A 22,676-nucleotide genomic window follows, 5' to 3' on the forward strand; every position below is an offset into this window, starting at 1 on the left:
TGTTTGGGGACAGTGAAGAAAATAATTTAGCTGGAGCCGAGTTCATCGCCCGGAATAATACATGGATGTTGGGAAGGTAAGTTGGAGAATAGGCTGCAGAACACTAGGCTACTAGGTAAGTGTGGACTTTATGGGCCAGGGTTCTCCAAACTTTGATTATATACTTCAATTAGTAAACACAATTTTGGTCATGCACTCCCCAAACATGTAATTTATTTATAAATTATATTTCTGTACTCCTGTATTACCCTTATGTACATAATAAAACACACACAAAACCATTTTAAAATGATGAGTTAAAGAGATTCTAATATTTTGTTCCAGCACCTCAAAAAACCATCTTGTGTACTTCGAGTCTCCCCCACATTGGAGACCATCGTCGTGTAGGCAAGAGGGAGACAGGGAGCCCTCACTGAGGAGGGAGCCAATCATGGGAGCCTGAGGCCGGAGGCAGATGGTGGGGAGAAGGATTAAGCAATGGCTACTCTGGGCATGAGGTCAGGGCCCATGCTCAGGTGGTGAAAGAGAAAATGCAAAAAAAAGGGATGATTTTTTTTTTTTTTTTGTGGTATGCAGGCTTCTAACTGTTGTGGCCTCTCCCGTTGCGGAGCACAGGCTCCGGACGCGAGGGCTCAGCGGCCATGGCTCACGGGCCCAGCTGCTCCGCGGCATGTGGGATCTTCCCAGACTGAGGCACGAACCTGTGTCCCCTGCATCGGCAGGCAGACTCTCAACCACTGCGCCACCAGGGAAGCCCCGGGATGATTTTTTAAGGAAAAAAATTTTTAATGGTTATTTGCAGAATGAAGAGGGTATATGGGTCAGTGTGGAGAGGGATGGAGAGGTAGTGAGGAGTGGTCAGGGAGATGGGCTTCGAGAAGTCAATGCAGCGTCCGTGAGAGCACTCAGCTCCCTGCGTGGGACAGGGGAAGATGGCAGGAAAAGGCACGACCTTCAGGAGTTTGACACTAGTACTAAAAATACCAGCTAACTTTTTTTTTTAATAAGTAAGAAACATTAGAAAGAAAAGAAGAAGGTCATATGTGTGAAATTTCATTGGTCTTCTATAAACTAGGATATTTGAAAAGAGAGTTACTGTAATCAAAATTATGATGAGGCAGCTTTCCCTAGAGAGTATCCATCATTTTCAAGTGGAGAAGGGTTTAAAAGCCGCATGGAGGTGAAACACGCAGAACTGCCTCCAGGACCCACACTTACCAGCTTGCTTTTGACCAACTGTTCTATTGCACTGACAAGGTCTGCAGCAGTAGGTACTTCGGTGGAAGCCTGCCGGGCTGCTAGCAAAGAGGAGGACTGCAAGACATTGAGCAGCAAAGGAAAAGCAGATTAGCGAGGCATGAGGAATAGCGATTAGGCAGCAACACAGCAAGTCCAAAGCTTCAGGCAGGCAAGGGAGGCAAAGCTCTCTGTTTAGAGGGAAGAGATGACAGAGGGAGATAGGGGTAGCGTGGGTGTGGGGCAGCAAAGCAGGGGTGGGACCAAGCTCTTTTTAGTCAGACCTCTTGAGGAGCTGAGGGGAGGGGTCACTGAGTTCCCAGGAGGCCAACAGGGAAGGGCTGCACCCACTGACAGCAAGGGGGGAGGGGGCAGACAGGATTCTGGCCACTACAGGGCTGCCCACTGCTGTTCCAGGAAATGAGGGTCAATAAACCTAGCCTCGAGTGTGTCCAAAGAGAAACTGTCCTTACTTTACTTACATGTAGATCTTCAACACAGACTGTCACCATGTGTCAAGCAGAAATGCTAGGAGCAGGGCACTTGGAGACCAGAAACCGCCTCCCCCATTCACACACACACACACACACACACACACACACTGTCACTCTCTCTCTCTCTCTCTCTCTCTCTCTCTCTCTCTCTCACACACACACACACACACACACGCTCCTCCACAAACACTGCTGTTTCTGGTAAGGCCCCCGAACTGAAACACTAGGGAAGTAATAAAGGGCTTTAGCAGGACTTGTGCATCTCATGGTGGAGCAACCAGGCACTACCCTGTTCACAGTGAAAGGCGGCTCAAGCCCAGGGCCTTCCTCCTTCCCTCACACCAGCAGTAAGGACTGGTCTACCGGATTGTCTGGTCAACAGTTTGGGCATTCCTGCTCACTGAGGGACAGTGTTTTGTTTTGTTTTTTTTTCTTCCTACTCCTACTTGAGAAGAAATTGGGAGAGAAACGGTTAACCCTGTGTAAGCTTTAACCCACCCTGTGCTTCAAAGCAGAGGACAACGGAGTTCCCAGGGCCCAGGATGCGTGGGCACAGTGAGCGTGGGAGTAGAAAGTTGGACATCCTGGCCAGGCTGTGGCTTCAAGTCTGTCCTTTAAGTTATGGGGAAGAATTTCTAAAAGGAAGCTTCTTGTTGTCTAAGCTAAGACTTACTTTAGGTAAGTCTTTGCTTCTGAAATGGGCTAAAAAAAATCAAATGAATGTAATTAAGAGAGAGCCACACTCTTTTCCTCTCCTGGGGAAAGCAGGAAAGGAACTTAAATCTCTTTGGAAATCCAAGTTATCTACTTTCTGCTCTAGTAATCCTTCCTCTGGGAACTTATTCCAAGGACAGAAGTCAAAAGAACAAATGCTGTATGTACCAAGTGATCTGTAGCAGTATTACCCAGAGCAGCAAAAACTGGAAACAATCCGGGATATCCCCAAACAGGCTGGTCAAGCATATTATGATACATCACATAAGTGAAATACTCCTCAGTTATTAAAATTATAGTTCTGAAGGTAAAATTAATAAGATTTTAGGAAATATTAAACATTATTATTTAATTTATCGATATTAAAAATATAAAACAATGAACACATCCTATGCCTAGTATAATTATAAAAATAAAACATACCTGCATATGAACAAATAGAAGGAAACAGAATTAAAGTAACTGCACAACACTAGAATGGGTGAACTTTTAGAAATTCCTTTTACACCGCTGTAAAAATGATTTTAATGAATCCCAACTCCATTTGCTAGAAATTCTGAAGCTCATCCCGCTCCCAAATATTCCAGAAAAACAGACTTTCAGAAACCAAACAGCAGGACTGAGGAGGTTCATGTGTCTAAAAAGGCGCTCATGCCAGCTGCCCTAATCCTGGCTAAGAAAAGGGCTACACAAATGTCTGGGGGTAAGTCCGCATTCTCAGTTAAAAATTATCCAGGAACAACATAACGTCCTTTCCCCAAAACAAACCGTGCTTGAGGGACGTGGAGGGGGAGGGCTCGTGGCCTCTCCTTATCTTATGCAAGCTGGTACTTCCATGCGAAGGCGGTGTGGGGCGGCAGATAATGTGACCCGCGTGCCCTGCTCCCCACACACACTATCACTGTGTCTAGAACATTTTACAATAGGCCTCTGGGAACACAGCAGGTTGGTTCTCGTTCCCACCTCAAGGCGAAGCACAGGCGTTTCTGCCTCTGGGGATCCAGGATGGGCATCATGCCATGCTTCCTCTACTTCTCTTCCCAACAGTCCAGAGACAGAGCCTTAGGAGGGGCCGTAACTGTGTGCTTCTCATGGGTGAGTCACAGAGGGGGCAGCGACCACATCTTAGTCATGGACCTGTTCCTGGAAAATGTCCCTCTAGCTTAGCACAGAGGAAGACCTCAACTAATGTCTGGGGGCCACCGATCCAAAATGCAAAGCAGAGAGAAATCAAACAAGATCTGGGATATCACCAGAAACACTGAAGCAACTGCATCAGTACTTCCTGGATTGTATCCTGGGTGGCGTTGTGAAGGTTTGCTCCCTGCCCGTGCATGCTGGGCCCACCACCTCGGAAGGGGCTGCTGACTGCAGGGCAGGGCACTGGAGAGCACAGGGAGGCCCCAGGGGGATGGCTAACCACCACCAGCGGCACAATAAAACGATACTCTGGAAAGCAAATGGGAAGGACAATCAAAAACTGAAACCACCACCTCAGCCTCCAGAGTCCTCCAGGACAGCGACGCTAGAGAAGCAAGAGAAACACAATGAAGTGACAGCACAGTTAGGAACACCAGTGACGGAGCACACAACGAAAGCAGGGGCCTACCCGAGCCTCAGCTCAGTACCAGGAAGCACGTTCAACCTGAGCCTCTGCTCCAGAACAATCGGGATGATGACCCTGCGCCCAGAGGCTTGGTGGACATTCACATTTCAGACACCAGAGAGTCTCTGCAGGCCAGTGAGCCAGAGAATTTTGCAAATCAAAGAACTGAGGCAACCTGGCATGTTAGGTTTGTCCAACTTTGACAAAACCTCCCCTTAGCAGCATCTCCATCCCTCGTGCTCTGTTTGCACTGGGCTTGACTGGAAGTTACCATGATTTGGATTTTAGAGTTGAGGATGAGGAAAACAATCAACTAACACATCGGTTGAACAACAAAATGATCATGACCTAGCACCACCTTGGATTCCTCTTCGAGACAATAGTTCTTTTCGGGATCTGCTGCTTCCAAAGACAGAGCCATTACCCTTCATCAACAGGACGAGATACCAGGCAGATTTCTGCTTTGAGTATTTTACACCCACCCCTGTACTGCCCAGAAGCAAGTCAGACCTCCAGGGTTGGGGGAGGGGAGCCCTCCCCAACACAGATGGAATTTACGTCACCTCGGATTCATGCGGCATAAGAGATAACAAGGGAGAGAGACTGTTACTACCCCTGACACACACACAAAACGAAATCACGTGTTTTACACATGGCTCTTCCAAGTGAGAAGGAAGTCCTACCATCTCGTCCTGCGTGGGGTCGTTGTCAAAGATCTTCATAGGCGGAGGGAGGGGTGTGTGTGACTCTTCATCTGGCTCATCCTCACCCCAACCTTTCTTGCTCTTCTAGAACAAAAGAGCAGCATTAGTCACTGTTTCCTACAGTTAAAGATGCCAGTTGGTTCAGGACTTGGGATTTTTAGAAAAGAAACATATAAGATACCCGCCTCTCTCAACACACTCCTAGTTTTTTTCAGTTTCAGGGTCCTCCTGTGTGGAATGGGCACACCTGCTTATCTCAAAAGGACAATGAGGTCCAAATGGTGGAAAACACACACACACACACCCACACACACACCCACACACCCACACACACACGAAAAACATCTACTTTATCGATTAGCCAGGAAGAGCGAAAGCTGAGAGAGTGGTTGGAGAGAAACTAACTTTTAAGTTTATGAAGGACTCAAACTACAATCTAAATATCACCAGGCTCTACTGCCATTCAGAGGGAGAAAAGGTAGACAGCCTAAAACTACAAAGAGAGTCTGGTTTCACACCAGGAAGAATTTCTTAGCCATGTCAGTGACTAGAGTAGGTTAGTTTGCCAGATAAAATAATTATTTCATACCCGAACCAAATACCCACTATATTTTGATCACAGAATCCCAGTTTTGGAAGGGATGTAAGAGGTCGTTGCCCAGTCTGACCTCTCAGCCAATACTGGTCTCTCCAACTGTTATGTGAGGTCATACAGTCTCCCAAACCTTTTCAGTATGGGTGTTCATCTGTTTTCATGAAGCCCCATTTCATCCCTGGTTGAGCCCCCATTAAAGGCTGCAACCTTGGCTACTGTAAACCTTCACCTGTTAATCATAATTCTGCCTTCTGGAGCAACCAGGAGTTGTCTACTCCATTTTATAAATGCCACTGCTCAACATACTCGAAAACAGCCATAATCTCCCAAGCCAGTCTTCTGTTTTCCAGGCCTGGCAGGTTTAATGCGGTCTTTAGTAGAGGCTGGGGACTTGGTGACCAGCTGGCTCCCCGTGGGCCCCGACACGCATCTCCAAATCTGGCAAAATGGTGTCTGTCTGCTGGACACTCTAGGTGCCAGACTTCAACCAGTCACAAATCAAACTGGCAATGTCTTTTTTTTTTCCTACTGTTTTTAATTTTTTTTTAAAATGAAACTAAACAGATTCATAGACACAGAGAACAGACTTGTGGTTGCCACGGGGAGGAGGGGAGAGAGAAGGATGGACTGGGAGTTTGGGGTTGGTAGATGCAAACTATTACATTTAGAATGGATAAACAACAAGGTCCTACTGTACAGCACAGGGAACTATATTCAAACTGGCAATGTCTTGAGAATACAAAGATCACCTAGGCCCAAGAAGACCAACTACTGGGAACTAGAGTCTGGCTAGTTTACAAACCCCGGGGAAGGATGCCTCTTGAGGCTCCAGGAAGGAGGTACATCAGAAACCCCTCCCGATGGAAGGCTCCGGGGCTTCGAGTAAGTACCTCGTCAGCGCTGTCTCCCTGAGGGGTCGTCTCATCCCCAGGCTTGGGAGATCCCAGGTCGAAGCTCTTCCGACCGTCTCGTACTTTCTTCTGCTTCTTGATGTTTCCGTCTGCCTTCCCGCTGTTGAGCCGCCGCACGGGACTCGTCAGCCACTTCTTCAGGGTGTTGGTGGAGCGCTTGGGCCCAGGGGAACTGTGGATGGAGTTCAGGGAGGGCTGGGCCTGCAGGTTGGCCACCGACTCGGACTTGCCTCCGTTTTCACTTGAATGAGAGTACGCATCTGAGGAAAAAGAATAGACAGACACGGCGTGTCAGGGGCAGTTAAGGCAGGCTGCCAGCCTGGGAGAAAGACAGCTCCAACCCCAGGAAGCTAGGGCACCAGGCAGAATGTCAAGGCCAGCTGCAGACAGAAGACAAAGACTCCTGCAAAATCAAGATTCTAAGCAAGAACCATTAACCAATAACAATGTCATAGAGCACCTATGAGTATTATGAAGTTGTATAAGACACAGATTCTATTTTCATAGATGCCTTATCTAGCTACACTCACACACACACACACACACACACACACACACACAAAGAGGGAAAGAGAAGAGTCAAAGAGCAAGACAGAGCACGCAAAATAAAGATGAATGCACAAAGCAGTATGTGGTTAATTGCCAGAGGGCTGGCATGGACTGCAGACCATAAGGAAGCAGAGCTGAGAGGAGGGTCAGATCAGCGCAGGCAGGACTGGTCTGAAAAGCTTTAACGGAAGAGATGTGTCTGAGTAGAAGGGAAGGGAGAAGGAATTCCAAAAGCGGGAGATGGCAGGAACAAAAGCACAGAGGCAGGAAAATGGAGAAACAAGTGAACACAGCCCTTAAGCAGACCCTTCCAATGAAATAAAGATGAACAGAGAAGGAGAAACTGGACAGAAAGAAGAGTGAAAACATTTAATAGTAAACTAGAGGAGTACGAACTTTATTGTGAGACGCTAATGGGAAAGGGGGCAAAAAGCGCTTTTGTTTGCTTGTTTGTTTTTTAATTAATCTGGTAACTACAGACAACATAGCCCTGGGAAGAGGGATTGGAATCTAGAAGCCCCCACTAGGAGGACACGGGGAGGACAAAGGAATGAATGTGAGGCATTTCTAAGCAAGAAGTGATACAGTTAGTATCTGGATGACACATCACAGGTGAGTTGTCTCTCTTATGCTGCTTCTTCTCATTGCCAAAGAGGTCTTGGGAGAATACCTGACCAGCTTCACCTCAACCCCTGATGGGCCCTGTGGCCCTGGTACCAGTTTGCATACTGCTGGTTAAACCAAACACATGACTAGGTATTTATAAAAAGTACTGCCGTGGCTTTTTATGCCCACTTGTCTCAAAGACCGAATCATCTTTTCCTATACAGTAGACCGAGACTAGAGGTCTAACCTGGCCTTGGAGGCCCGATGGCCTAGACCTGTCCAATACATTAGAAACCAAATCTTAAAATAAAGAGAATAAATATTTTTGCCAGTCAAGAGCTGCCTCCAGCCTCTATAACCGGCTGATCTCACAGGCACCAAGCTCAAGCTCCTGACCCTGCGGGAACTTTCTTAGATATGGTTAGAGCTCTGTGCGTACTTTAGAAAACAAGAACAGAATATCTGCATGTAGAAGCATTCAAAATTGAGCTTCTAAAGCCCCCTGGTATGAAGGATAACTCATAGGGTTGCTCAGCTCAGGGAATATTTAGGGATCGACTGACTTGGTTGACATCCCTTTAAGGACAAAGCTGTAATCTTATCTCAGAGAATTCTGTGCTGGCTGTGGTCTTGGGTGTGTTGACATTATTTCTGAAGTGTTTGGTATGGGTCAAACTCCTGTTCTCAGAAGCCCGGGTGATAAACATCTCAGCAGCACCACTGCAGCACTAGTAGTGGGACCTGGGCCTCTTATCTCTCTGTTGATAAGCCCCAGAGGCTTTTCATTCACCAGGCCCCTGTGATACCACAAGTCTCTGTTAAATCCAAGCCTTCAAAACTTAGATTTATCAGTATATGTTGTGTCAGCAGAGCTAGAGGCCCAGCCACATTAACTGTGCCTTGTGTTACTAAGCAAGACGGATGACTGCCTAAGTTTTCTGTTCCATGACGAACCACAGCCTGGCTTTGAGATTCATGAATGCAGATTTTGACTGACCATTCTGCTCCTCTCTCTATCATCTGATTCTGCTTTGGTGCATTCTGTACAAATTAATGGCAAGTGTACAGATTATAAAGTACAAATTAAAAATCAAGAGTATTCTCAATTTTGTTTCAAGTTTATTCTGTGTAAACCATCAGGGCCATTCAACCACAGCCCACATAAAAGAGAACTGAAGAGTTGGAAGCAATCTCTAACTTGTCATCTAGTGAGGGTCCCGTATTGAGACAGGACTATTTCTAAATCACTTTGAATGCATGGTTACAAAAAGATGTGGCATCGTTTAGTCTAGAAAATGTGTACTTAGTTTATTGCTACTTCAAAGAATTATTGCCATGTGATGCTCACCCCATCTTTGGAAGATGGGCTGCAATGAGCTGTTTGAGAATTTATTCTAGTACCTTTCCGGGCACAACAGCTAACTGACCAATCTGTAACAACTACAACAGTAATACTGTTATCTCACCAAATCTTTCCAAGCTGAGACAGGTACTAAGTATAAGTATCATCTTAGGAAATAGAGTGTTCCAGGAAACCCAGGGTCATCATTAGTGTGGCAGACAGGCAAAATTTAAACCCAGATCTGACTCCACTGCACATATATTTAATCTTATTCCCACATCTGTGTCTACTCCATGAATTCTGTTAGCCTCTATAATTATTGTAAAAAAGAACATCAAGTTGTTAGTCTATGTGACATTTCATATAGACATTTATATATAATTTATATGTTATTAAATTTCAATGCTGAAAACAATCTCAGTCTCACTAATTTTACAGATAAGGCAATGAAAGCTTGTATATGGGAAATCCATGGTCACAAATTAGTTAGCCATAAAGCTAGGACCAGAATCCAGGCACCTCTACATCTCTCCAGGGTTCCGAACCAATGCTTCCTCTTCAGCCCTGAGGCATTAAAAACTGTCCATAAGATTGGTATCTGGTTTTACGTCACTAGGAAGACAAATGTGTCCTTGGACACTGCAGGAATAAAGTTCCCTGGTATGTCCAACTTGCTTCCTAGATCAGAAAAAATAATATTCTGAGGCTGATTTTACTATGAGATATTTTTATTTTTTTCATTTTGTTTTGGCTGCACCACTCAGCACGTGGGATCTTAGTTCCCCAACCAGGGATCGAACCCTCACCCCCTGCAGTGGAAGCACGAAGTCTTAACAACTGGACCGCCGGGGAAGTCCCACTATGAGATATTTTTCAAATAGAAAAAAATATAGAAAAAATTTAACATCTAAATACCCATCACCTAGATATGATAAGTGTAGACATTTTTGCCATATTTGCTTCAGTTTTTTTAATCTTTCTTTTACTTGAACTATAGTCGATTTACAAAGTTGTGTTGGCTTCAGATGTACAGCAAAGTGATTCAGTTATACATACATATGTGTATATATATACATATATATATTCTTTTTCAGATTCTTTGCCATTATAGGTTATTATAAGATATTGAATATAGTTCCCCGTGCTACACAGTAGGTCCTTGTTGTTTATCTAATTGATATACAGTAGAGTGTATATGTTAATCCCAAACTCCCAATTTATCCTCCCCCATCACTTTCCCCTTTGGTAATCATAAGTTTGTTTTCTATGTCTGTGAGTCTATTTCTGCTTTGTAAATAAGTTCATTTGTATCATATTTTTTTAGATTCCACATGTAAGTGATATCCTATGATACTTGTCTTTCTCTGTCCGAATTCCTTCACTTAGTATGATAATCTCTAGGTCCATCCATGTTGCTGCAAATGGCACTGTCATTCTTTTTTATGGCTGAGTAATATTCCATTGTGTGTGTGTACACACACACACACACACACACACACCCCACATCTTTATCCATTCATCTGTCAATGGATATTTAAGTTGCTTCCATGTCTTGGCTGTTGTAAATAGTGCTGCTATGAACACTGGGGTGCATGTATCTTTTCAAATTAGAGTTTTCTCTGGATATCTGCCCAGGAGAGAGATCATTGGATCATATGATAATTCTATTTTTAGTTTTTAAAGGGATCTCCATATCGTTCTCCATAGTGGCTGCATTAATGTACATTCGCACCAACAGCGTAGGAGGGTTCCTTTTTCTCCACATCTTCTGTAGCATTTGTTATTTGTAGACTTTTTCATGATGGCCATTCTGACCAGTGTGAGGTGATACCTCACTGCAGTTTTAATTTGCCTTTCTCTAATGATTAGCGATATTGAACACCATTTCATGCACCTGTTGGCCATCTGTATGTCTTTGGAGAAATGTCTATTTAGGTCTTCTGGCCATTTTTTGACTGGGTTGTTTGGTTTTTTGATATTAAGCTGTATGAGCTATTTGTATATTTTGGAAATTAATCCCTTGTTGGTAGCATCATTCGCAGTATTTTCTCCCAGTCCGTGGTTGTCTTTTAATTTTGTTTATGGTTTCCTTTGCTGTGCAAAAGCTTTTACATTTAATTAGGTTCCATTTGTTTATTTTTGCTTTTGTTTCTGTTATTCTAGGGGAGAGATCCAAAAAAATATTGTTGTGATTTATGTCAAAGAGTATTCTGCACCTATGTTTTTCTCTAGGAGTTTTATAGTATCCGGTCTTATGTTTAGGTCTTTAATCCATTTTGAGTTTGTTTTTGTACATGGTGTTAGAGAATGTTCTAATTTTGTTCTTTTACGTGTAGCTGTCCAGTTTTTCCAGCACCACTTATTGAAGAGACTGTCTTTTCTCCATTGTATATTCTTGCCTTTGTTGTAGATTAATTGACCATAAGTGCATGTGTTTATTTATGGGCTTTCTATCCTGTTCCAGAAAAGGCTCTTGATAAAATTCAACATCCCTTTATGATAAAACTCTCTCCAGAAAGTGGGCATAGAGGGAACATACCTCAACATAATAAAGGCCATATATGACAAACCCACAGCCAACAACATACTCAACAGTAAAAAGCTGAAAGCATTTCCTCTAAGATCAGCAACAAGATAAGGATGCCCATTTTCATCACTTTTATTCAACATAGTTTTGGAAGTGCTAGTCACAGCAATCAGAGAAGAAAAAGAAATAAAAGGAATCCAAATTGGAAATGACACAATGCTTATATATAGACAATGCTAAAGACACTACCAGAAAACTGCTAGAGTTCATCAATGAATTCAGTAAAGTTGTAGGATACGAAATTAATATACAGAAATCTTTTGCACTTACATACACTAATAACAAAATATCAGAAAGAGAAATTAAGGAAATAATCCCATTTATCATTGCATCAAAAAGAGTAAAATAAATGCCTAGGAATCAACCTACCTAAGGAGGCAAAAGACCTGTACTCTGAAAGTTATAATACGCTGATGAAAGAAACTGACGACAACACAAACAGATGGAAAGATATACCGTGTTTTTGGATTGGAAGAATCAATATTGTTAAAATGACCATACTATCCAAGGCAATCTACAGATTCAATGCAATCCATATCAATGGTATTTTTCACAGAACTAGAACAAAAAAATTTTTAATTTGAACAGAAACACAAAAGACTCCGAATAGCCAAAACAATCTGGAGAAGGAAGAATGAAGTTGGAAGAATCACACTCCCAGACTTCAGACTATACTACAAAGCTACAGTATCAAACACAGTATAGTAAATGCTCACTCTCATTTTCTGTATTCATCTCCCTGTGGACTGGAAACATAGCTCACAAACCTTCACCATCTATAGATCGCACATTGAGGAGCACAGCTCTCAATTCTAAAGCATGTATTTCAAGGTGAAACTGCTGGGTTTTAGTGAATACACATCACCAGCTTCACTACGTACTGACGAATTGCTCTCTGAGTTACTCCCACCAACCATGTGCAAAAGTTCTCATCTTCCTGTATTCTTCTAGGTGTTTCAATATGCACCATTAGTACATAATTTTCCTCTGGAAAAATTAATTGTGCTCTCCCTAACCCAAAACACCTACTTCAAAGAATGAAGTTGAGATGAAATAGAAGGTTTCAAGGAGAAGAAATAAAAAGGTAAAATCCAGTGCCTCTAGACCAATAGGAAATGCATCCTCTAGTTGATTTCTCAGCCACAAACTGGAAAAATAGGAAGCTTGGCAGGGTAATCCATGAGGTTGGAGGTCCAACTTCATAGACTCTGAATTGCATGAGTTGAATGAATTCCCATGATTGGTCACGGGAATATGAAGATACTAATGAAATCAAGAAAATCTATATAAATAAGCCAACAAACAACAAACTCTTAGCCACCAGCAGACTTCCATAATATTTTTTATCCATGCTTCCTTCAATTTCCAAGCCACCTCTCTAAACTGCCCAATTTCTTCCTTAATACCTAAGAATAGAAGACTTGATGCATGGTCACAGAACACGTTCCAAAGCTTTACCAATGACTAGAGAATTCCTGACACCAACACTCATCTTTTAATGATATTTTGTTCAAGTTGATTAAAAGAGAAAACTCTGTTGGTATAATTTTCCTGCCCTGATTGTATGATTCAAGAATAATCTACTGGTGTAGGGCTTCCCTGGTGGCGCAGTGGTTGAGAGTCCACCTGCTGATGCAGGGGACACGGGTTTGTGCCCTGGTCCGGAAAGATCCCACATGCCGCGGAGCGGCTGGGCCCGTGAGCCATGGCTGCTGAGCCTGTGCGTCCGGAGCCTGTGCTCTGCAACGGGAGAGGCCACAACAGTGAGAGGCCCGCATACCACAAAAAAAAAAAAAAAAAAAAAGAATAATCTACTGGTGCCTACTCTATGGATTGCAACAGAGAGATGGCAGCACTGGACAGAAACTCAGGCCTCTGTTTCTTCATCTACAAAATGGACAGATTAGACAGAGTGCATTCAAAGCCTTGCTCTACCACTGGCTAGCTCTGTGACTCTGGGCCAATTACTTGATCTCTGTGTATCTTGGTTTTCTCATCAGTAAATGAAGATAATATTGGTATCTATCCTATAGGGTTGTTATCAGGATTAAGGAGTTAATATTTGTGAAGTGCTTATAACAGTGTCTAATTCCACTGGAAGTACCATCTAAGTTAAATAAAAATCAATAAAACCATAACTATCTCCCCTAGTTCCATGTCTGTGATTCTATTCTGTATCTCCCTTCACTCCATCTGTATGTTCCTCTAAAGGCTAGACTCTAGTAATGTAAGCCATTTTTAACCTCAAAGTACCTCATGAAAACAAAGAAAAACTTCAGGCTACCAGTTGCCATTCTGTGTTACTCTCCCTCCCCACTTCAAATAACCACTCCTACGATCAATGCCTGAAATCTCATTGGAGAATAAGGTAGTCACATCCTTAGGCTACCATGTCATTGTTGTCCACCCTCCCACCATTAAGAAGTTTAGGCAGCAGAGGTTACTCCCTGGAGATGACATGTGTCTTTTTATCTACAGGGTATCCATCCCTCAGAATGTGAGCTTCTGATGGGCTTGATGACCAAGCAACTAAACAGCTGTTGATATTAGGGTCTCAGATACCATCATGGGGTTAGAATAAACATGTCAATGTTATTGGCCTAAGACCTGGGACAAAGGCTCCATAATTTTAGGTAATTTAATCACAGCAGCACGTTTCTAAGCAGCACAGGAGATGAGAGCTGTCTGCTTGACATAAAGATGAAAATTGGAATAAAGCCCATGAGAGTTTACAGACTGAGCACATCCTAATAAGTCCATTGTCTATGTCAAACATTCTTTTAGCTGGGAAGCCCTTCATTAGCAATCAAAATATAATATATTTGTGTACCACATGCATAGTAACTGAATATACTAGAAATTTTTTTTCCTTCCACAGTGGCATGTTGTTTATGAAAACTTTCTTTTTTTTGAAATGTATTTTTAAATTAAACATACTGCTTTTACAAGAATCTACAATTTGTATTTTGGTGAGGAATTCCTGAAACCTCTTCATCATGTGTATGAATATACTAGAAAATTTTTTTCCTTCCACAGTGGCATATTGTTTATGAAAACTTTCTTTTTTTTGAAATGTATTTTTTAATTAAACATACCACTTCTACAAGAATCTACAATTTTCATTTTGGTGAGGAATTCCTGAAACCTCTTCACGATGTGCATGAAGATACTAGAAACTTTGCTCATTCATAAATTCAATTTTCTTTCTAAAATGTTTTGCCTCATTATTTCTTTCACGTTTTATGTTACACCTAAAAAAGTCTTCTACCCTTTTTGGTTTCATGTAAATTTTGTAAAACTATTCTGAAAGGATACATTGTGTACAAGTCACCACAGAATGCAAATTCAGGATACGGCAAATGCCTTATGGCTGCATCCACAGGACTGAGAGCTGTTATTTTTTCTAATCACAAAATATTGGTTCTGCTTTCCACTGACCTCAAAGTGAGTTGAAAGTAAAGAAGGACCACATGTCCTACACAAAGAGAGAAAACAGTTCTATTAGTTGTATGGGTTTAACAGCCCCGAAGACCAGGAGTGGTGTCCTTACAAGTGCTAGGCTGGGACCCCACAGAGTTCACATATGTACAGGTGGCATCCAAGGTTTTGGTGGATTGTGAGTACCCCAGATGCATAACTCACTAAGCTGGCCCACCATTTTCTACACTGACTTCAAAGACACAACTCAAGAAGGAAAACTCATTTCAGTCTGTTCTTCTGGAGTTCAGTGATGGTATTCAATCACACCCCAAAGGCAGGTCTTCCACATACTGTATTATGTAATTGCTAAAAGATAGGGGGTCTACCTAGAGGGGTGGGATAGGGAAGGTGGGAGGGAGGGAGACGCAAGAGGGAAGAGATATGGGGATATATGTAGGTGTATAACTGATTCACTTTGTTATAAAGCAGAAACTAACACACCATTGTAAAGCAATTATACCACAATAAAGATGTCAAAAAAAAAAAAAGATAGGGGGTCTAGCTGTTCATTAGTCTTACCTCATCATCCACCATCTAGTTGGACAACAGGTCTATAAAATCTCCCTGGTATTCATCATAATATTGTTTTGGAAGCTTTGACGCCAGTAGCTGATATCAGAAGAAATCACAAAAGTTCCTAACATCACTAGATATTTACAGAAAAGTCCTTTAAATTCCTTTTGTCTTGCTTTAGCTCCAATGACACAAGAATCATTGTAAACTCATCCTTATTGCTCTCCATGGCTTGAGCTATATAAGGTAAATGCATTTCAATACATCTGCCTGAATAGATTATATACCCAAACATTCTTGTCTCCTTTGGCTTTCTATAAATAATTTACTTAATATAAAAACCATAGAAGTATCACACATACATTTTTTTCACACTGGAAATTGCACATCTAGAGAAGGGTGTATGATGGGAAGGTCAGGGTGAAAATTCTCTGGGTAATAAATCCATAAATTCAATTGTTTGTAAGCGTGGAGAGCACAAAACCTACAGTAAGTATTAGTACATCTTTCATGATGTAGGAGAAGGGCCCTGGTAGGCCTTTTAGCAGAATGCTTAGCAAAGCCCATCTCCTGGTTGCACTTTCAGCTGAGGTCCTGAGGCTATGTACCACCAGGTCCTGGCATGGCTGGCTTCCCTGAAAACCACTTGGCTGCCCATCTTGGTGTCTGGGCCACTTGGTGCCAGAAGAAGGATGCTATGGTGACAGCAACAGGACATGGGGGAGGGGGAGAATCAGCCTGGTGCAGAAACACTGTCTCTTAACACTAGGAAACTTGTTGCCCTTGCGATTGCTCCTACCACAATGTTAGACTAAAGCTGGCAAACACCTTGCCTCAGGATATTCCTTCCCCCATCCCTTAGCCAGATTCAAGTCTCAAATGCATAGTGCAAGCAAGCCCCTGCCTCCTGCTTACTAAGCCATAGCTTTTACACACTTAGTTCAGGAATTTCTTCTCCAATGAGTCCTTTGCCAACTCACCATTTTTTTTAAATAGATCTTTATTGGAGTATAATTGCTTCACAATACCGTGTTAGTTTCCGTTGCACAACAAAGCGAATCAGCCGTATGCATACACGTGTCCCCACATCCCCTCGCTCTTGTGCCTCCCTCCCACCCTCCCTATCCCACCCCTCTAGGTCATCACAAAGCACTGAGCTGATCTCCCTGTGCTATGCTGCTTCCCACCAGTCAACTATTTTACATCCGGTAGTGTATATATGTCGATGTTACTCTCACTTCGCCCCAGCTTTGCCCTCCCACCCCATGTCATCAAGGCCATTTCTCTACACCTACTTCTTTATTCCTGCCCTGCAACTAGGTTCACTCTACTCAGGCTTTATGGGTTTTTTATACATTTTTTCACATGTAAATCTCTATGATTTATAATGTCTGTGTCTGATTTTTCCCATTAAACTAGGAACACAAAATGAAGGACCACTCTGAGTCCCAAAAGCACACTGCATTAGGGTCTATCTTACTTTATTCCTACTTATTGGTCCCCTTCTCTTCCCTATACTGCTGTTCCTATCCTGGTAGCATGTGCACAGAAATCTGAACCACAGGGACAATTCCAAATCCAGTGGCATCCATATAGGGCAGAAAGCCTTTTCATCTTCAGAGCCCATTGGGACATAAGCTCTTCACATCAAGATCTTTTCCAACAGACAAAAGAGTCTCCATGAGGGTGAAAAGTCAGCACCTCCAGCTTTCATCTAAATGAACTCTTCAGAATTCTGTTCTAATTCAGTCCAGATCTCCCTTGACTACTGCTGGCTCCTTCAGTGCCCTGTCCCTGCATTGACTTCCATCAGGATGCCACTGGATGCAGAGGGTAAAATGAAGTTTCCAACTGCTTGTTCTCAGGTCTCCTTGGCCTCAGCTTCCCGTGTAATCTTCTCTCTGAGTCAGAGACAGAGGGAGGAGCAACCTCAAAGGGCACTGAGTCCGTGCCCTCCCCCGACCCCAGACAAGCACATCCTAAACACGCAAGGCCAGTGCTATGACAGGCTGTCACACTGGATCACGTGATTCACTAGTCCCCCTAGTTGGCTTTAGAAGTTAAGGGCTAAAAATTCTCTCTCTACGTTCCAGGGGTAGATTCTGCAGCTTGACATGTCAGAGCAGGCAAAAGTCAGTGAAAGCAGCTCTGTCGCCCTTCGGAGAGCAAATACTCCAGACACGACTTCCATCGATATGCCCGTTTCATTCTCTCAGACTTGTCCACAGCCTCGGGAGAGGACATGCACATTGTTTCCTAAACTGTGGAGTAGGGAACTCTCCTAAAAGCCTTCTGAACTGTTCAAAACATCACCACCAGAAGAGTGTGGTAGAACTTTCCAAACTGAGACTGAAGAAAGGACATGTCATATTAGTATAAAACCTAAATCCAGAATTTTTATTTAAGTAATGGGCTTGTAATAGGGCTACAAGAATCAGTGGATCAGTAGGAACTGAGGTCACCGGGGATCTGTTTTCTTCTATAAAGATATCATGAGCACAAGGAGGTCTTCTAATCAGGACACATGGTAACTGTCAAGTCCCAAGGCTGGGGAAGGTGTCTTCTTCTGGCCTCTCCTCATATGCCACCCTCCCAAGTGTACGCCTGGCAGGGAAGTCAAATTTCCATGGTAAAATAGGGCCACTCCTGAGTCCATGATGTATCCACACTGGAGCTTCCCCCTAGGCCTTCAAATAAGCCCTCAAGTGGGTTAAATGTAAGCTCTCTAATATAACTTACCCTACTACCTTACATGGTAACATTTTCCACTTTTCAGAATGTGTGAACATAAACAAGTTCAGCTCCAGTAATACCCACAAAGCCTCAAAATAACATTATACAAGTTACCGTATATAACTGAAGACTCTCTCAGAGAATGACCAAGACTACCTTTCAGTTTTTCTGTCCTGCAAGCTAATTCTTCATTCACAAAGATTTCTGCAAGAATATTTCTCTTTCCATTCCTGCTGTCACTGCCCTAATTCAGAGCTTTTAAATCCACTTGCTTTAACTATGTAAAAACCTCCAAATTGGTTTCTCTGCAGCTCGTCTTTTTCTCTTATCCATTCGACATCTCTCTGCTACCAGAACAATTCTATTGCTTTGGGCAAGTCCCTGTTCAAAACTTGATTAACAAAGTCTAACTTGTCAGCCTGCCATTTAAGGTACTCCGTGGTCAGGCCTGAGCTCACCTTTCCAGCTCTCTGAGCTTCCACTCTTTGATAATCCAAGGTTCTCAAACTGTGGTCCCCAGACCAGCAATGTGACCATCATCTGGGCCCTTGTTAGAAATGCATATTCTTGGGTCCCACTCCAGAGGTACCGGATGAGAAACTATGGGGGTGGCCCAGCACTGTGTTCTAACGAGCCCTCCAAGTGAATCTGATGTATGTTAAAGTTTGGAAACAACTATTCTATTTGAACCACCTACTTTAGGCTAATTATTCAGTTCACTGCACCACCCATGTTGCATTTCTCATTGCTCAAACCATTCTGCAGCCTCTCGGCTTGTCTAAAGCCTACCTAGGACTTCTTAGATGACTAAGCCCAGCATGTTCTCCTATTTCTCTGGGAGTACCTCTCGTACCATTCACTTGGCACTGATAAATGTTTGTTTATGTACCTTACCTCCCTAAATCTAAGGAAAGTCCTTGAGGACAGACCTGTCCTCCATCTTTGCATCCCCAGCACAAACTGTTTAGTCATACAGGAGCTCACTAAACGGCTGGTGATGAATAGCTAAGGACAAAGCGAGAGAAATCACTGGAGTCTGACTATTTTTAGGCCCAGAGGCCTCTAAGAAAAAGTCAATGTTGCCGAGGCATTCGTCTCTAAAACTTAGTCATGTGAATATCAATACAGGCTCGTGCTTCCTGTTCCTTAAGATGTTCAAACTGTCCCCCAGTCAATTAAGATGGGTTAAAGAAGTTACCTGTTTCTTTTCTGCAGGACTTCCAGGAACCTTTAATATGCTAATTAACATGCTCATGTCGATGATGACTCTCCAGAGGGAACATTTACCAAATGCTATTCATGTGTTGTAGAAAGCAGTGTGGCTAGCTAGCATCGTTACTGGCTATTTTTCCATCTCAGTCTGGAATACAAAAGGTGAATCGACTCCCGAGATGGTATCCTGACAGCAGGGTTGACGGTCAAACTCAACCTCTTATGAACACCAAAGTGGGAGATGAGTTTAGGTCTCCCTAAAGACCAGGCCAGTTATTTCTGGCTATGTGCTATCACATCAGAGTCTACCCAGGAGCCAGTGGGAAGCCTGACCTGGATTCAACTTATAATGTGCCCTTCAGTAGTAACCTTAACCAAAGGTAACCATGCCAGGTTTAATTATAGAGGTGGAGGGAAAGAGTTAAGCAGGGAGCCACAGGAACATTTAAGCCTGTAATAAAGTGCTACTTAACCGAAAATGTCACAATGGAAATTCTCCTAGAGAACCTGAGGGAAGAAGAAAGAGGAGGAAACTGCGTATCTGGAGAAAGAAACAGGTGATCGGTGACTGGGTTTTCAGGGTCCTCTTTTGGGAAACTACATTTTTTTGTGTGGGGGGTAGGAAAGAAAGTGTTAAGATTTAGGGTCTCCAGGACTTAAGGCAGCTTGAGACCCTGCAGTCTTAGCCTGGCCCTGCCTCTCCTAAGGACCTGGGCCAAGTGAGTTTGCCTCTAGGGCCTTGCTGCCTGGCTTGGGAAAAGCAGTAGGCAAACATGACTGTGTTCAGTCTGGGCCTCCCAACCAAGCCCAGGCTCCCCTTCTACATTCCCCCTGTGTTCTTCATTCAGCAGTGCCCTCATGGTCCTCTCTGGCCTCTCCGGACCCAGAGCACAGATGTACACTCAGGGTGCACTAAGGGAATTCATCCCCAGGTTGATGGGGACAGGAAAAACCACTGTCTGGGTTCTTCCTATCCCCATCAACCTGGGGATGAGTTCACGAGTATGATCCCGTTGGCATTATTTCTTATGAATTTTTTATTTTGACATAATTTCAGATTTAGAGAAAAGTGCCAAGATTCGTACAAAGAATTCTTACATCTCCTTCACCGAGATTTCCCAACTATTAACATTTTACCACTTGCTTTTTCTCTTCTTTCTCTTTCTGAACGGTCTGAGAATAAGTTACAGAGAAGATTCCCCTATATCTCTATATACTTCAGTGTATGGCCCCTAAAAACAAGGGCGTTCTCTTACATAACCACGGTATAATTAGCAAAATCAGGAATTTAACACTGATCCTCTACTTTGTTCAAATGTTGCCAATCATTCCTATAACGTCCGTTATAGAAAAAGGTCTTATCTTTCATGACTTGGACATCTTTTATGAGTACAGGGTGGCTATTGTGTAGAATATTCTCTCAATTTGGGTTTGCTGGATGTTTCGTTATTTTTTTTTTTTTAATTTCTTTTGGCTGTGTGGGGTCTTCATTGCTGCGCACGGACCTTCTTCAGTTGCGGCGAGCAGGGGCTACTCTTCGTTGCAGTGCGTGGGCTTCTCACTGCGGTGGCTTCTCTTGTTACGGAGCACGGGCTCTAGGCATGCGGGCTTCAGCAGTTGTGGTGCGCGGGCTCTAGAGCGCAGGCTCAGTAGTTGTGATGCACGGGCTTAGCCGTTCTGTAGCATGTGGGATCTTCCCAAACCAGGGCTCGAACCTATGTCCCCTGCATTGGCAGGCAGATTCCTAACCACTGCGCCACCAGTGAAACCCCTTGCTGGATGTTTTAACATCCAGCAAATTAGAATGTGCATTTTTGCAGGAATATCCCTGAACACGATGTACCCTATCAGGAGGCATATAATATCAATTTGATCCAATTCTAGTGATGTTATGGTGGGATCTGGTCCTGGCACAATTTCCTCATCCATCAAGTTAAACTGCATACATGCTTAGTACTGGTGTTTTCGAAGTCTGGTATAAACCAACTGTAAATGATATTTGAACATAATTCCTAGGTAAAATACCCAATTCCATTCATGAAACAATTTCTGATCACAGATGTGAGAGAATAATTTTCTGTTCCACTGAAAACAGACTGAACAATGTATAATTAAAACAGTGATTATGCTAAAGGCTAGAACTAGATTTTGTTAAAATTTTCTAAGTTGTGCTTTATTTGACATGCTATTTAAAAGTTGATTTTAGCCTTGTGGGTATATAAAATCAGTCAAGTTGAAGTTTCCCAGGAGTTCCTTCTACAGATCTTGAAATTGTCACTGAAAATGATACTGGAGGTTTTGGGGGAGGCATAAAATTCTGTTAATTGTTTACAATATTTTACTAATAAGTATAGAAATATCGTCATGACAAAGAGCGCTGGTTGTTCCATTTTGAGCCTGTGGGCTGACCAGCTAAGAGGCTGAAGAATGGAAACATGATTCTAAGATACTGGTAGACAGTGAGGCATCTCCTGTCTCACAAGTCAGAGTGTTAAAGGTGGGAGAAATGGCAAGTAAGTGCTAAGGGAATAATCAGTGAGAAGCTTAGCTGGCCCCTAGAGCACAGGAAAAGCTAGGTAGAGAGGCTGGGTTGGGACCATACAGCGGGACCCGGAAGGGTCACTTCCTAATTACACCACATAGGTTATTTGCATAATTGGGACCAAGAACTCCCTTTAGCAGGCATTTGCTGCCTTTGGGGCAGGTGAGACAAGCTGACACCTCGTCCTCTAGCCATAAGCTGGTTCTTGAGACTTACCAGTAGTATTTCAACTTCCCTTCAATCAGTGAAAACATCCAAAGTGCCACTGGGCTGCTAGGGAACAGAGCACTTATTCACACAGGGCAGGGGTCAAAGCTCAGACGTCTCCTTAACAGGGAAGGTAAACATGAGAAGAGTTTGGATACAGGACAGACAGGAGAGGCATGGAGTGGCAAAACGGAGAGTGCAGGTCTGCTAAAGACATTCACATTCATGTTTTAAGAAAGAATCCAAACGGTGCTGCCAAACACCACACACCTGGGACCCAAGGCCCAAGGGCTGCTACTCCGCCATGCCTGTCCAGTGGTGACGAGGCCATCTCCTCATTACTAGAGCTGGAACCCCCAGCTTCCTGATCAGCAATGACTGGACTGGCCTTTGCAAGAAATATATACAATTAGACTATTTCCATAAGAAGGCCTCTTTCCTAGAAGACTGCCTAGACTCTGCCCCACTATGATGGCTCTCTTATTCCTTAAGTGCTGGGCCCTGTAGGCTCGATTTATGTTTTCTATTTGAAGACATTGTGTTATTACTCATTCATTCAACAAATGTCTGAGTGCTGTCTGTGTGCCCAGTGCTGTTCCCAGAGCTGGGCTACAGCAGTAAAGGAGACAACAAAGTCCCTGACAT

At 43.2% G+C, this 22,676-nt stretch overlaps 1 protein-coding gene across 6 annotated transcripts in view; it reads right to left on the reverse strand.

Moving 5' to 3' along the window:
• KALRN (kalirin RhoGEF kinase) overlaps positions 1-22,676 on the reverse strand; it is a gene marked incomplete at both ends in the record, with an annotated part of 639,791 nt that overhangs the window by 63,853 nt on the left and 553,262 nt on the right. For 3 of the 6 annotated variants that reach the window (XM_082654657.1, XM_082654656.1, XM_082654659.1), the window contains 3 exons: positions 1,219-1,314; positions 4,734-4,838; positions 6,240-6,520. In XM_082654657.1, the coding sequence (XP_082510783.1) occupies positions 1,219-1,314; positions 4,734-4,838; positions 6,240-6,520 (482 nt within the window). The remainder of the gene's footprint in view (positions 1-1,218; positions 1,315-4,733; positions 4,839-6,239; positions 6,521-22,676) is intronic. The other 3 variants (XM_082654652.1, XM_082654660.1, XM_082654658.1) reach the window with 2 other exon arrangements.

This window comes from Grampus griseus (genome assembly GCF_964374135.1).
Source record: "Grampus griseus genome assembly, chromosome: 5".
Lineage (NCBI taxonomy): Eukaryota > Metazoa > Chordata > Mammalia > Artiodactyla > Delphinidae > Grampus > Grampus griseus.